The 15,977-nt window shown below is 44.7% G+C and overlaps 1 protein-coding gene across 3 annotated transcripts in view; it reads right to left on the reverse strand.

Annotated features, from left to right (window-relative positions):
- The window catches only part of LOC118573083 (trafficking kinesin-binding protein 2-like), a 32,239-nt gene that overhangs the window by 8,515 nt on the left and 7,747 nt on the right, over window positions 1-15,977 (reverse strand). For all 3 annotated transcript variants that reach the window (XM_036173134.1, XM_036173137.1, XM_036173136.1), the window contains exons 4-12: window positions 14,036-14,152; window positions 11,582-11,791; window positions 10,990-11,068; window positions 7,584-7,714; window positions 7,077-7,151; window positions 5,686-5,823; window positions 1,956-2,032; window positions 1,399-1,599; window positions 153-448 (exon numbers count right to left, since the gene is read on the reverse strand). In XM_036173134.1, coding sequence (XP_036029027.1) covers window positions 153-448; window positions 1,399-1,599; window positions 1,956-2,032; window positions 5,686-5,823; window positions 7,077-7,151; window positions 7,584-7,714; window positions 10,990-11,068; window positions 11,582-11,791; window positions 14,036-14,152 — 1,324 coding nt within the window. The remainder of the gene's footprint in view (window positions 1-152; window positions 449-1,398; window positions 1,600-1,955; window positions 2,033-5,685; window positions 5,824-7,076; window positions 7,152-7,583; window positions 7,715-10,989; window positions 11,069-11,581; window positions 11,792-14,035; window positions 14,153-15,977) is intronic.

Here is a 15,977-nt window from a genome sequence, read left to right on the forward strand (position 1 = left end):
AGTACACGGTGCCGCCACTCAGACAGCAGATTGAAGGTGACGGGGAGGGAGCTGGCGCACACGGTGCTCTCAAAACTGCTGCTGCACAGATTTCAATTCTAGGAGAGCCGTCTAACGTGCACAGCTGCTAAAGGCTGTCGTGGACTTATTACCTTCCAGGGGCTTGACAATCTGTAACTTCTCTGGCATGAAGCCTCGAAGGCAGCCGGCACTGCCGAGGTCCGTGGTCTCGGACTGGTCAGTACAGAACGAGTCAAGGTGCCCTGTGGGGGTGTCACAGCTACCGACTTCCTCCTTCTCAGCCAGGACCTGGATCTTCCGTTCCCACTCCTCAGCAAAGAACTGCTTCTCACTTAGGTAGTTCTGTCTTCGCAGGCTGAGGCGATGCAAAGCCGTAGCCAAGTCAGTGTCTTCAGTGGGTGCTGGGTGGCTTGGGGGCTGAGAGTTCCTGTGGGGAGACCATATTCGCTGACGAGATTGTGGTTGTGCGCACAACCTAGACCTCTCCTTTCTACAGTGCTGGACATTCGAAGACTGACCTCAGGAAGGAGGTCTTTTCTAAGCTATTTGAAATACAGAAAACAACAACACACAAAACCATCAACAATACTATACATCACTGTAATATATCATTTCCAATTACTTCTACAAAGTAAAAAATATATTGTGTTTGCTACCTTTTCCATTTCATTTAATTATGAGGCTGCAGGTATGTCTACCTTTAGATCAAGGTCAGAGAATCACAAAGCAAGCATTATTACAGTTTACAGAATTGCTCAGTTCACTGAGCGCAGGAGGTATCACCACTGTTTACAGCTGTGACTGAAGAGGAGAGCTAGCTAGCCATCAACTATTACATGCTATTGATCACAAAATGCAGTTACTTCAAAAACTGTGAGTAGGGTGTGGTAGGGGCATGCCAGTAATTCTAGCACTCGGGAGACTGAGGCAGGAGAATCATGGTTTTGATAGTAGTCTGGGCTGCACCAAAAGTTCAAGGCAGCCTGGCTATACATGGAAACACCCTACCTAAAAACAAACAAACAATAATGACAGACAAAAAAAAAAAAAAAAAAAGAAAAGAAAAAAGTAACCGGTACTGAAAAAGGTGTGAAAAAACTTATTTTGGGTCACAAGCATTGCCCAACTATGCAGACTATTTAAAAGCAATCAAGGATTATAAATGACAAGGTGCTAAATTCTCATACGTCTCTGACGCATTTTCTTCACTTTCCAGCATTGTGAAGCTGGGGTCGTTTAGAATTGGTGCAGAAGCAACAGTCAGAGCTGCTGTCAGCCACAGTGAGCGCACTGAGCCGCACGTGATCTGAGCCGCACGTGATCTGCTACGCCAACACCGTAAGCAACGCAGACCCACAGCCAGGAGCCATGCCTTACCCTGGCGCCTCTGTGCAGCTCCCTTGGTTCACGAGTGTTTTGTCCTCTGTTTGCTGGACACCGGACTCAAAGGGTTTTGCCGTCATGATGACACTTGAGCGGTTGGAGCCTGGGATGGGCAGCAGGGCCGGGAAGGTGACAGAGCGGCCCCGAGCGTCATTGGCAACCTTGACGGTATCAAACACCCGTTTCTGCTGGGCCCTGTCCAAAGAAGCATTCACTCCTGTTAGTGTCACCCACTAGAGGGCACCCACGAGACTGGGGCATGCACAGGCAAAACCAGAAACGGAGCTGCCCGGAATACTCCCAAGTTTGGGGGAGATGAGAAAGTCAACTTCGGTACAGGAGAGCTCCCTCATGAGAAGTCAATCTGCACAGCAGATTCCCTCCTGACCGGCATTCATCACTTTGTGTTGTGTTTCTTCCCCCGGTGCCCAGGGATCAAACCCAGGACCTCGCTCTGCCTCACAAGCCCCCACCACTGCAATCCCGGCCTGCGGCTTCTTTTGAATTTCCACTCCAACGGTGTGGTCACAGCCCTTGTGACCTGTACTTACTTTTGTTTAAACACAGACTCCTCATCCAGACTCAGCTTTTTACGCATGGTCCCTTCAATCTCAGCTGCCAATGATTCCTAAGGAAAGGAGTTCAAGGTCTGTCACATGATTGCTACCCTCAAGTGAATTAAAGGAGAGTCTATACAGGAGTGTATTTTTTAATGTTATAAGAAAAGGAAATACAAGGAAATGCGGACTAAAGTTCAAAGGGGAAGAGAGACTGGAAATAAAAACTCTTAAACAAGATCCAGCTATCTCTCCATGAAGCACTGTTCTAAGGCGGCAATGGCCAAGACCAGTAGATGAAAAGCCAGCATCACGTAGGGAGACACAAACACAGACGGTCTGACAGGCTGCAGACCAAGGCAAATCTGTAAAAAATGTTCTGCTTACTTCCTTGTGACTTCTACATGCTTACATGTTTGGATAATTTGCTCAGAAATTAGGATTCAGCTAGCATGGTTATCACACTTGGTGGGGTTGGACGGGAGGGTGACTGGCTCTGTGACCCGTAGTTGTGATGGTTTAATTGTCAACTTGACAGCCTAGAACCAGCTGGGAAAAGTCTCAATGAGTGACTGATCACACGGTCGGCCTGTGGGCATGTCTGTGGGGGTACTGTCGTAATTATGCTAACTGAAGAAGTCCCAGCCCACCGTGGGCAGCACCATCCCCGAGGCAGGGGGTTTGAACTGTTTAAAAGTGGAGGAATTGAGCACAAGCAAGTGTACATCTTTCACTGCCCTCTGCTCGACTGAGGCTGTGATATGAGCAGCTGATGTAGGCTCCCGCTGCCTGGACTTTCCCAACAGACCGGACACCTAGAACTGTGAGACAGACAAACTTTCTCCCCAAAGTTGCTTTTTTTTCCAGAGAATTGTATCACAGTCATGAAAATGAAATAAGACCAGTAGTCACCACAGAAATGACCAAAGAACCTGGGTGGAGTTAAAACCAATGGCTGAAAGTTTGATGAAGACATTTACCCTTGATCACTCTGTTAATGCAGTATCTGCTAGCTTTCATTTGTGTATAGTAAATTAGTAGTGCTAATTTAATTAGCTCATTATTAACTTTCAAGGGTAAAAACCTATCAGATAATACTAACCAAAAATTTATAATTAACAATAGGATGAATGTATCTCCTGAAATAACACAGCATATATCACACTGAAATAACTACATACAAAGGTATCCTATTTTTCTTAATTTGTATGTATGTATGTATGTATGTATGAATGTATGTATGTATGTATGTGTATACATGTGTATGTGTGTGTATGAGTGAGTGAGTGAGTGTATGTGAAGGTCAGAAGACAACTCTGTGGAGTTGGTTCTCTCTTTCCACTTTTATGTGGGTTCTGGGGATTGAACTCAAGCCTCCAGGTTTGCATGGCAAAGACCTTTTACCCACTGAGCCACCTTGGTAGCCCCCAAACATATCCTTCAAAGGATATTTTTGGAGCTGGGTGCCATGGCCTGCATATATAATTTCAAGTAGTCAAGGCTGAGACAAGAGGACCACTTGAGCCTAGGAGGTGGAAGTTAGCCTGGCTATGGTAGAGAGACGCCTTCAAAATGAATGTCGGAATAAATAAATGAGCAAATAAACACACGAATCAGTTTACAAGTAATGGCATTGTTGGGAGGATTGGGAAAATTTGTGTGGGCTCTGGATGAGACGACAATGTATCGAGTCAAACTTCATGATAACAGGTGGCACATCCTTGTCTCTACTAAACACTGTCCCTGTCTTTAGTAAAGAGAAACTTAAGCACTAAGTAGTCAAAGGGACTGACACTTGCTATCAAACAGTTCAGGAAAAACAACAAAAACCACCCACCCACCCAACGAACAAAAACACCACCAAGGGAGGAAATAGCAAATATATTAATTATTCATGTGAAGAATTCATAAAAATGTCTTGTACCACTTTTTGGAATTTTATTCTAAGTTTTAAATTATTTTAAAATCAAAAACAAAATGCTGGAGATGTAGGTGGTGGAGCTCTCGCCTCGCGTGTGAGGCCCTGAGTTCAATTCCCTACATTGCTGAATAAATAAATGTTCAACAACAACAACAACAACAACGACAATAACGTGGTTCAGTGGGTAAAGGTGTAAACTGCCGGGACTGATGACCCGCGGTCAGTCCACGGGGCCCACCCACCTGGTGGAAGGAAAGGACAGACCCTAGAGAGTTGTCCTCTGATTTCCATCAACCATGGAAGGGAAGGAAGTGGGAGCCAGGAAGACAACTGAAGAGAGGAAAGAGTGGCCAGGGAAGGGAGAAAGCGATTGTTGATAGATATTCACACACACACACACACACACACGCTCTAAAATAAATGTAAAAGCACCCAACAACCAGTCTGGCTAGCCTGTGCTATATAGCAAGTTGGAGGCTAGCCTGTGCGAAACAGTGACCGTCTCAAAAGTTCAGAGTTGTGTATAGTTTCTGTAAGAACCAGGTGTTAAAATAGCTCTTTGAAGCAATGTAAAAAATTCTGGCATAAACTCAATTTTTAATTGAGTTCTCCCATTCCCCAAATACTGTTTTATTAATGAATTAAAAAATTAGGGTTCCTATCTGCAGGAGACTTACATTCTAGGTAGAGTTAAACCTACCAAGAAGTTAAGACTTCTCGATAGAGGTTCAGATGTTTGAAGCATGCGTAAGGTGGACAAGAGCCCTGCCTGAAACTCACAGGGCAGAGAGGGAACCAACTCTAGAGAGTGGTCTTGGTCAAGTTTCTGTGACAAATCACTGTAACCAAAAGCACTTGGGGCGGCGAGGGCTGTTTCACCGTAAGACTGTAAGTCAGGCACCCATGAATTTGGGGTAGGAACTCAAGGCAGGAATCGGGAAGCAGGAGCTAATGCAGAGGTCATGGTGGCGTGTTCCAGCTGCTTTCTTCAGGATTACCAGCCCAGGGGTGGTACCACTAGGGCACCTGCACATCAACCACTAATTAAGAAAATACCCCACAGGCCTATTGTATGGAGGCATTTTCCCAATTGAGAGTCCCTCTTCCCAAATGACCCTAGCCTGTGTCAAGTGGACAAAACACCAGCCAGCACAAACACTGTCTTCTGACCTCCATGTGTGCACATGACACATGACCAGGCACACGCACATGTACACACACTAAATGGGAAAAGGAAATCTTAAGTGTGTGGCCAGGAGATGGCTCTACGGGCAAAGGCTTGTTTCCATGTCTGCTGACCGGAATTTAATCCTGGGCCCCACATCATGGTGGCAGGAAAGAACCACCTTCCCTAAGTTGTTCTCTGACCTCCACACCTATTCTGTGATCATGCATAACGAGCACACACACACAGCAAACAGACATAAAAACTCAAAAGCATGGCTTAAGTGAGTGAGAGGTGGTGGGTCTAAGGTAGGAGATAACCTCATGTCAGTGAGCTGTGGTACACAGATCAAAACCCAATTTCCTTAGCGTTTATCACATCGCAGCAAGTGTAGACTATCATCTGTGAAAATAAGTTAAGGGTGATAAGGAAAGTGTGGATATGCAAATTAAAGAGTGATAAGGAAGATGTGGATATGCAAATTAAAGAGTGATAAGGAAGATGTAGACATGCAAATTAAATCCTGACTAGTGACTGTGTCCCAGGAACAAGCGTGATCTCTCTTTTCCAGATCCTCATGGCATCATAATCCACACACCCTCTGGAAACAGCGTCTTTAAGCACACGGCAGCTCTTACCCCTGTGAAAATGCCGTAGGACTGGGAGAAGCAGAGGTGAGCCGCAGGGCCGCATTTGCTCCGAAGCTCTTTGATTTCTTCTTGGGACTCATGTAGCATCCCCAGGCACTCCATGTTTCTGTCTTGTAAGTCGTGGAGCTGAAGGAGGAAGAAGGCAGCACACTGACAGTCGCCCCAGACAACCCTTGTTAACCGCGACACCACCCCCCCCACCCTGCTCCCGGATAAGGACTCCTGAGGGGGTGTTAATTTTATCTGGGGCCCAGCAGACTCTATAAATATCATTTCAACAAAGCAGCTCTAGAGCAGACTCAGCCATGAGCAACTCCACGGGAAGCTGCTGGGATCTGAGGTGTCTTGGGCAAGTGCTGTAAAACAAGACTTCTCAAAACCTGAAAGGCTGTGGGGACAACCAGACTGTCAATTCAGCAGCTGATGGCCCGTGCCCAAAATACCGTGGAGGAAACGGGAAAGTGCTACCCTGTCAGGGTTAGCGTAACAGTACGTCTTCTCATGACCACCACCCTGAAGTCTTTCAGGGACAAGATCAAGAGTCTAGAGAGTGACTCGTGTAAAAGGTCAGGGTGTCCCTCACCCTAAGGAACTCCCCCTTGTCTTTATAGCAGTTGGCAAAAGAATACATTTCAGAGTGTATTTAACTGAGCATGTGCCGACCTCTTCGGGTCAGCAGGGCTGGGCATGCTCATCTAAAATGTGTATTCCATGTGCTGCAGAGCCATCCAGAATGAGGGAGACCAGGGGATGTGTGACACATCTGGAGCTGCTCTAGTCATCAGTGTGGTGTGAGGCTTGGCATGGGGTAGCTCCCTAAGCAGCAGGTCTTGGTGGAAGCTAAGTGCCTCAGCAGAAGGGCTGAGGAGATTAAGGTGTTGGGGGCTGCTCTGTCCACACACGGAGGTTCATTAGATGCTAACAAATCTTAAAATGGAACGTGCAGCTGAGGCGGTGGAGACACACCCGGCACTGGGAGGCCACGGTGGGAGGATCTCACATTTGAGGCTAGCCTGTGCTACACGGAGAGTTCCATGCTAGCCTTGGGCCACATAGACAACTGTCTCAAAGTTCAAAAGAAAAATACACTGAAGTAAGGATGTCCACGTGGCTCTCACGTGATCAACTGAGTAGAAACTCAGGGCAGGACCTAGGGATCTATTTAAAACTTGCTGTTCCCAGTGAGTCTTATGAATGCTGAACTGCCACAGAGTTAAATCTTTATTTTTGCTTTATTTCTTAGACCTCCTCAATTTCATCTCAACTATTTCTCGTTGCTCCTGTGCTCCAAATGTGGCAGTGTTCTTCTTCAATTCTTACAAATATAAATGAAACCCCGATCCCCTCCTGCACTTCAAAGAGGAGAAAGACCTCATTACCTCCATCGTCAGCTGCCGCTGGGCGTCTTTGGAAGCCTGTAGGTGAAGCCTTAGTTCCTCCTTCTCGATGACATGCTAACAACACACAAGACAGACACGTGAGGCATTCCCACAGGGACTGTAACTACGTCTTCCTTTCAAAGACACACTGAGAGTATCTGTCTGGAGTAGTCTCAGGCCTATGACAGTGATCCCACCAGAAGCCAACCAAGAGTAACAATGTAAGCAGAACACAAACTACATGTGTTCGGAGGATATGGACCATGAATTCCTCCTCACTGACATCACAACCGTCTCAAGAAAATCTGATATACATGCAAAACTACATACAGAGTGCCTCAAAAGTTATTTATGATATTTTAGCAGAGGAGCAATATTAAAAGAACAAAGTAAACCACTGAGAAGGGGGAGAGCCAGGTCTACACTGCTTGGTGTGATAGAACTTAGCAGAACGTAGTGCACCAGACGGTGCTCAACCGAGCCCGGCTGGTGAGCAAATGCACACACTTCTTTAAGCTTGTGCTGAAGATCTACAATCTGAGACAGCAGGGAAGAGATCTCTTCCTGGTATCGAATCAGCTCATCACTTTTCCCCGACAGTTCTTCCGTCATCCTGGACATCTGCGCGTTGGTTTCACCTAGGAGCAAAGGCAAAGGTTTAGAAAGCAACACAAAGGTGGAACTGGAATCAGTGTGTGGCCGCTTGCAGGTCAGATGCTGACTGATGGCAAGCACTGGAGTCCATGAGCGAATCTGTTAACGTAACGTACACAACCAGATTCTCTGCGGTAAGCTGGTGCTGGGGACTGGAGACAATGATGCTAAGGAGAGAGACGGCCTGAAAGGGCAGACATGCTAATGAGCTGATTTAAGCCTTTTCTTCATGAAAGGCTGAAAGAGCGCTAGGTGGATTATGTACTTCACAAGTGCTAAGGGGTGATACCACGAGTGCCAGCCATTAGGAACACTTCAGGGACATGAATAAAATCCCACAAGCAATGAAAGCCAGTCTAAACAGGTCTAACAGAGACCTTCCAGAGTGGAGCCACCCCAATCTCCACCAGAATGTGCCGATGCTATGGTGATGCTTCTGCGGACACAGACTGTCAGGGACACCCATCAGCCTTCCTACTGTCAGGGGGTGGCAGCTGAGAACGGAAGGGGACAGAGTGTGGACTATTCCTTTACACTGTATGACCACATCACTGCGATTGGCTTAACACACAAGCTACATGGCCAGTCGCTAGGCAGGATTCTGGGGCAGAGAGAATGCTGGGAAGAAGGATGAAGTCTCAGGTCTCAGGAGGAGACACCACGAGACCAGAGCGAGCAGGATGGGAAGTATGGATGAGGTAAAGGAGACTTGGGGCAGCACACAGATGAGTAGAAGTGGGTTAGTTTAAGATATAAGAGCTAGTTAAATAAACGAATCTAAGCTATCAGCCCAGCACTAATAATTAGTAATAAGTCTCTGTGTGGTTATCTGGGAGTGGCTGGCAGGGCAGAGCTGATTGGTGGTCCCAACAGAAGAACTGTCTACAAATGGCCTTCCAACGCGGGGCACCTACATCCGCGTAAGACTTGAGCAAGCTTAGAAAGGGTTCTCAACACACACAACAGAGGCAGACACTGCTTCCTAGTCTCATATCTCTCATGCCGGCCGCTGTACAGAGATGCATCTCCAGCAGGACGGAGCCAGCCGCCAACTGTCACGTGCTAGCACCGTTCACTAAGCTGAGCAGTGCCGGCAGCGGCTGACATCACAGTTTCAGACTTGTATGATGTGAAAAAAAAATTACAGATGCTCCGGAAAGACAGATCCAGACAGGACAAAACCTCTAAATGGGTTACAGTGTGAATAGGCTTGGGAGGGAAAAGAAAAAGGATATATACAGTCATAGATTAAAAAGTAGTTCGCCGGGCGGTGGTGGCGCACACCTTTAATCCCAGCACTCGGGAGGCAGACCCTGGGGATCTCTGTGAGTTGGAGGCCAGCCTGGGCTACAGAGCGAGATCCAGGAAAGGCGCAAAGCTACACAGAGAAACCCTGTCTCGAAAAACCAAAAAAAGGGGCTGGGGATTTAGTTCAGTGGTAGAGCACTTGCCTAGCAAGCGCAAGGCCCTGGGTTCGGTCTGCAGCTCAGAAAACAAAAACAAAAACAAAACCAAAAACAATAAAAATAAATAAATAAAGCCTTAAAAAAGGAATAAAGTAATTTAAAAAACCCACATTAATATGGAAAATGCACAGAGAATCTGGATCCTGTATGTTATTGTGTTGTCTTTAAAGTTTTTGGCCGCAAAGAGACACTGGATTATGAAAGCCACTAGATTAAACCAACCCATATATTTAAAAAATATCTTGACTTCAAAATGAAAGTCAAAAGATGTGTTGCTTTGGGAAGAGGTTATGCTTTTATTTCCACAAGAAATGAGAGGCTGTGGATTCATTCCAGGTTGATATAGATCAGACTTGATTGGGGAAGACCCCCTGAAAATCCTGGCTACAGACATGAAATAAACCTAGAAAAACTACAAGACACGTAACATATATTTTACCTGCTCAAACATAAAACAAAACAAATCCTCTTTGGCTAACTTGTGTACAACATACATCGTCTATACTTGTACTAATAAAGATATGTATGCTACCTTCAAAAGTTTATGTATTTTCAGAACAAGGGTCCAAACACCAATAAAGATGATTCAGCCTCACAAAATATTCCAGCCAATACTTAACAATTATCCTGATTTTCTCAAGGTTCCCCCAAAGATTCCAGCACCCTCAGACAACAGGAAGCAGTATACAGAAAACAATGCCCACATTCCCAAAAGATAGATTATGAATGTTTACTATCATTAAGAGGGATTGGTTACAAGTTGTTATCAGTCATAGTTAGAAAGAAAGTTAAACAGAAGAGTTAAATTAAAAAATCTCTTTCTAAAGGAAAAAGGGGGATATAATATAGAAATGATGAGATAAAAGAGTAGATTACTGAATCTACCTATTTAAAAAACAACTATTAATTTCAAAATATTTTACATTGGTATGGATTATGGTTTATTGATACAAATTTAAAGTTAATTTTGCTATACTATATGTATGTTTCTACTCTTGTTTGGGGTAGCGTGCTTATGAAACTCATTAAAAAATGTAAAGCATAATTAAAAATACAGGTTAATAGTCATCTATAACCATCAAACTTACTAGCTTTCTGACTTTAGTGTAATGCATTCCTGCAAACAAAATGAGACCTTTGGTTCTCTTTTTCCCTAAGAAGCTACAGCTTATTTATAGACAGTCAGTCTTCACTTAGTGATGGTGGCAGCCTGAGCAAACAAAGGTCTTAAAAACACACGTGTCTTAATTAGGTTGTGGGCATAGTGTGATGTTCTGTTTTTCAGTGACTGTTAGGGTTTGATCCCCTAAGTTTGTTTGGCGGCTTGGTATCTGGTGGGGTGTGGTGTCTAGTGGTGGTGCTGAGGTGATGGAAGGCTTGACAGGGGAGCTTAGGGGAGGAATTTGGGTCATTGGGTACTGCCTTTCAAAGGATCAACGCTGGTCTCTCCAAGAGAGCTCCTTCCTTAAACAGCAAACAGTTGTAAACAAGACTATCTCATGTGTTTGGCTCCTTCTGCATATGGCCAATTCCATTTCTGTATCTCCATCATGTTTAAACAATCAGGGGACCTCACCAGGCTTCAGTGCTTGGACCCTCCAGCCGCAGAATTATGAGCCAGATAAACTGCTTTACTTGTAAGAAACCCAGCACAGAGATTTTGTTATAGTGACCAAGAACAGACCAAGACAGAACCATTGAAAACTGTTTCTATCGACACCAGAGGTCTAAATTCTGAGGTGGAGACATCTCTCCAAACTGCCCCAAAGCAGAGTGAATATGTTACTACTTACGAAGTTCTTTAACACAGTCATTGACCAGCTGCTGTTCCTTCTCTTCATAGGTGAAAGTTTCTGTCTTGATATGACAAGCCTTCAAGGGGGGAAAACAACCACCAATGTGAGACAATATGTCCTAATGAGTTTGAAGCAAAAGCTACAGAAAGCTTTACCATGTGAAGATTAAAGTTCCTCACCATCAGGATTAAACTCTCACAAAATATAGGAACAGAAAAGGTACGAGAGACGTCTCCTTCCACTCCCCACAGGGCCCTTGCACACGCCTGCTCATGCATCTCTGTCTCGGATGCATCTCTAGCCTCAGCTAAAATGCCACCTGCTTACAAAGGATGTGCTTGCTTCACGGCACTTTACAAACCCAAAGAAATTTCTACCGTTCTGACCTAACCCTTAGCTAACTTCTGTTGGCTACACAAGATGTACACACTGTGACTGCTATTTTATCTGTCCTCCTGCTCCGGCCCATTTGTCAGCAAGCCTGAGGTGGCAGTGGAAGGCTCGGCGGTGACTGGAATGCTCAGATGTACTTCATCTCAGTATCACCCAGACCTGACCTACAGTGTGCAGGTAGGAGAGCAGGATGCACCTTGGATCGAAGGGCCATGTTCTCTTCTTCCAGTTCCCTGAGCTTCTCGTGCAGCATGTCCAGCTGCAGCAAACCTTGAGATAAGCTGAAGGACTCGTTGAACCGAAGAGGTGTGGAGCAGCTAGAATCCGTTTCACTCTCCTCAGAAGCAATGGAAACGATCCGAAGCAGTTCATCTTTCTTGGATAGCTCATGCTGCAGCTGATTAACCTGCACACAAGGTGTGATTAGAACATTCTACACTGTTCATGTGTAATGGAGCTACTAATTCATGGAATGATTGCTTTTCACCATACAAGGCCCCCACTACATCAGCCGCTAGACAAGCGTATAGAGAGCAGTAACCACTACTACTTCCCACGCTACCCATTTAGGTCATTAACTCAACAATGCAGCTTTTTCTAGAGCACATATTGAGAAAGCCACTTTCCATACTCGGCAGAACAGTACTGTAAGAATCTTCAAAGCCTGTCAACACATCCTACTTTAAAGCCTATCCCCATAGCCTGTACTTTTGGCCAACTAAGTGGGGGGAATGGCGAGCCTTATACATGCTAGACATGAAGTGCTCAACCACTGAGCTGTATCTGCAGGCCCCTGTTTTTCAAATTTACTTTATTTCATATTTTAACTTCTGAGATACAGTTTCTTGATAACTCTTCCAGGCTGGCCTTGAACTTGAAGTGTTTCTGTCCCAGCCCCCAGAATATCAATGATTACAAGCCTGTGCCATCAAGGTGGGTGATAACTTGTGTTTTTAAGCTGTCTCTAACTATGCAAATTTTCCCACTATGGATGACCACATTTCTAAGGAAATAAATATTTTCAACATAAAGAACCAAATGTATTCATAAAATGTAAACAAAATTAGCTAAAAAAATTACTCCTGGGCATGGTAGTGCATGCCTTTAATACCAGCACTGGGGAGGCAGAGGCAGGTGAACATCTGTGAGTTCAAGGCCAGCTTAATCCACATAGAAAACTCCAGGCCAGTCAGAGCTATATGGTAAGACTTTGTCTCTTTAAGAAAAAAACTGTAAGAAACTTGAAATTTATCTATTTAACATGACAATAAATTACTTATTACATTTATTGATATAGAGTAAATATATTTTTTTAATTTACATATTTTTTAACCTTTTGTTTTGGTTTCTGAGTAAGAAGCATTTGGGTATTTAACACCATCGTCTGTCAAATAAAAAGCCCACTACCTCTTTTGGAGCTGTTGGTTAATGGGCTCTCACAGACTTTCAAAGATTACAGGCTGTGACCACTGCTCTTGGTCCCACCAGAACTTGATGGTGAGACCCTAGTGCTTGAAGATACTCTACACACTTGAGTCACTGAGAAATCATCATGAAGAAATCAAGTTGGTACTCACCTGTGAGTCCCTATTGGCTAGTTTTCACAGCGCTGTCAGGTGCTATACACGCTACTGTGGCACAAAAGTAGTCATCCTTGTACACAGCTGAGAACCCTGCCACCTACAACAACCACCAGCTGGCAAGACATGCCCGCTGATACAATAGTGGTGCAAATATCACGGGAGTAACCAACCATGTAGCAGGAACCTTAAAGAGTTCTTATTAGTAAAATCAAACCCTGGGCCAGTTATTGGGGTGAATGCTGGGAGATCAGAGAAGCAGAACAAGCCACAGCTTCCTCACCTTGCCAGTTCCTCAGCTGATCCTATTTCCCTCAGACTGGAAACTTCTGAGTCCTCATCCCAATGGCTTTCAGCTGAACTGCTGCTCAAAAGCCTGAAAGCTTAACCAGCCAAATGCTTCTAGTTTCTGATCTTCATGCCTTATATATCCTTCTGGTTTCTGCCATCACTCCCTGGGATTAAAGGCTCACTTTCTGGGATTAAAGGTGTGAGTCACCACGCCTGGCTATTTCCAATGTGACCTTGCACTCACCGAGATCCACCTGGCTCTGCCTCTGGAGTGCTGGGATTAAAGGCGTGGGCTACCACCGCCTAACCTCTATGTTTAATATTGTGGCCGTCCTGTTCTCTGACCCCAGATAAGTTTATTAGCGTGCACAATATTTCAGGGAACACAATACCACCACACAACCACTTTCTGATTAGATTTAAAATTTGCTTCCAAGATGGAATGCATACTTGATGGCATTGATTTAGGGTCAAGAACCCATGGTCAGGTAGGTCATAGGCCCTAGGGGAAGACCTACTAATATTACTCTGTTAAACAGACATAGTACTAGACTAACTCCTAATGACCTAGAAGTATACTTTCACCAGAAAAGTTTCATTTTGCAGTATATGGAAATCTATAAAGTCACTAGGTACTGGTGTCATTTACCTATTGTCAATATTTCAGGAATATCCATGGAAATAATTTATCCACTAAATAAATAAATATTATTATTATTATTATTATTATTATTATTATTATTATTATTCCCATTCCAAACACAAGGTCAAAGGCTTACTTGATCAAAGGCTTGTCCCAGTTGCTCTTCCAGGGCTTCATTCTGCTCAGATAAGACATGGTTCCGCTTGAGGAGAGCCTGCCCAATCCGAGCAGCTAGCTCTAGATCTCGATCCCTCTGTAAAGCAACAAATACACCACTTCTTTGAGTATTTAAAAAAGAAAAAAGAAACCAACCCAGTAGATTAGAAATTCTGCAGTGAATTTTGCTAATGTTAAAAGCCAGTCTCTTATAAAGCATAGAGATTCATTTTACGATCCTAATAAATAAATGGACATGGGGGCAGGCACACAGGTAGGGCTTAGCAAATCTTAGCCAAATGGGTGATTATGTAGTTATGAATGCAAGAGGTCACCTCTTGAAATCAAGTAAGGTTTTACTGACATCCTAGTCATCATGGCCTATCGATCCAACTTTGTACTTAAAACCTTAAAAAGCTAGAAAATCAATGTAAGCTTTACATGTGAGGGTGAGGACTGTGGATGTAGCTAAATAGGAAGAGAGTGCTTTTTTAGTGTTGGGCCTTGCGTCAATATCCAGTGCACCTCCCCCACCCCCAAATAAAAAGTTCAAGGGGCTAGAACCTGGGCAGTAAGGCCCAGCCCATACTTGTTGAGTCTATCAAGTACGGCAATGACCCAGGCCAGGTATTTAGGATAGGGATTGGGTAAGTATGCTGGAACAGTTTCATTTACCGTAGAGGAAGGCATGGCCTTGAGCCCAGTTCACAAGTAGTGCAAGAAGGAAAGGGTTAGAGACTGGAAATTACCAGGTCACAGGACTCAACCTCGAGCATGGAGAAGGTAGTCTAAGCTGGTGGTAATGAGCAGGGTGGGTGGCAAAGCCAAGCAACAGGTGTTCCTTCTGCGCAGATGGTGATACTGAGCAAGGGTATGGGGAACCCACCCAGTGAGAACGAGGGCCTTATTTGTAGAATGGAAAACTGTCCATATACTTTTAGTTGTAATGTAAACAGAGCCCATATTCACATACATGAATCATTAGAAGAAGAAAATTAAGCATATGAAAACCGATGATTTCAGGGCAACTTATCTCACTTTAATATAAGCCAAGTGGCATGTTTGGGAAGCATTCTAGGAGAGACATGTATGTCAGAGAGGAAGTCTTCCATAGATCAACTCAAACTGAGCTACGAGAGAGAATATTACTGCATGCCAGCTGGAAAAGATTCACCATGCATGTTAAAACTTCCACACTGAAGAAACGCTCATGGGGAGGAAGAGCACTCACTGGCTGTTCTTACAGAGGACCCAGGTTTGGTTCCCAGCACCCACGTGGTGGCTCACAACCATCTACAACTCCAGTTCCAGAAGACAGGATGCCCTCTTCTGACCTCTGCAGGTACTGCATGCACACACAATCAGGCAAAAACCCCATACACATTAAACGAACAAACAAACAACCCTTAAAACTTCCATAGGCTCAAACAATGGCCTGCACTGGAAGTACATAGGAGACACTCCGAACTCAGGTGTTAACTGAACTACAGCGCTTTTTTCCACAGGCAGCTTGGCCTAGGTGATTAACAGCTGGGCTAATTTAGAAGTGACTTTGGGGCTGGAAATATGGCTCAGCGATTAAGGGTTTGTACTGCCCTTGCAGAGAGTCCAAATCCCAGTTCCAAGCACTCACATTAGGAAGCTCACACCACTTACAACTCCATCTCCCATGGATCCAGTCAGTGCTCTGGGCTCTGAGGGCACTGCACTCAAAAGCAACCCCCCCCCCCCGCCCCAATTAAAAATAAAAATCAAGTCTTTTAGCTGGGCGGTGGTGGTGCACACCTTTAATCCTAGCACTCGGGAGACAGAGCCAGGCAGATCTCTGTAAGTTCGAGGCCAGCCTGAGTTACAGAGTGAGTTCCAGGAAAGGTGCAAAGCTACACAGAGAAACCCTGCCTCAAACAAACAAACAAACAAAC

The sequence above is a fragment of the Onychomys torridus genome, chromosome 23 (assembly GCF_903995425.1).
Source record: "Onychomys torridus chromosome 23, mOncTor1.1, whole genome shotgun sequence".
Lineage (NCBI taxonomy): Eukaryota > Metazoa > Chordata > Mammalia > Rodentia > Cricetidae > Onychomys > Onychomys torridus.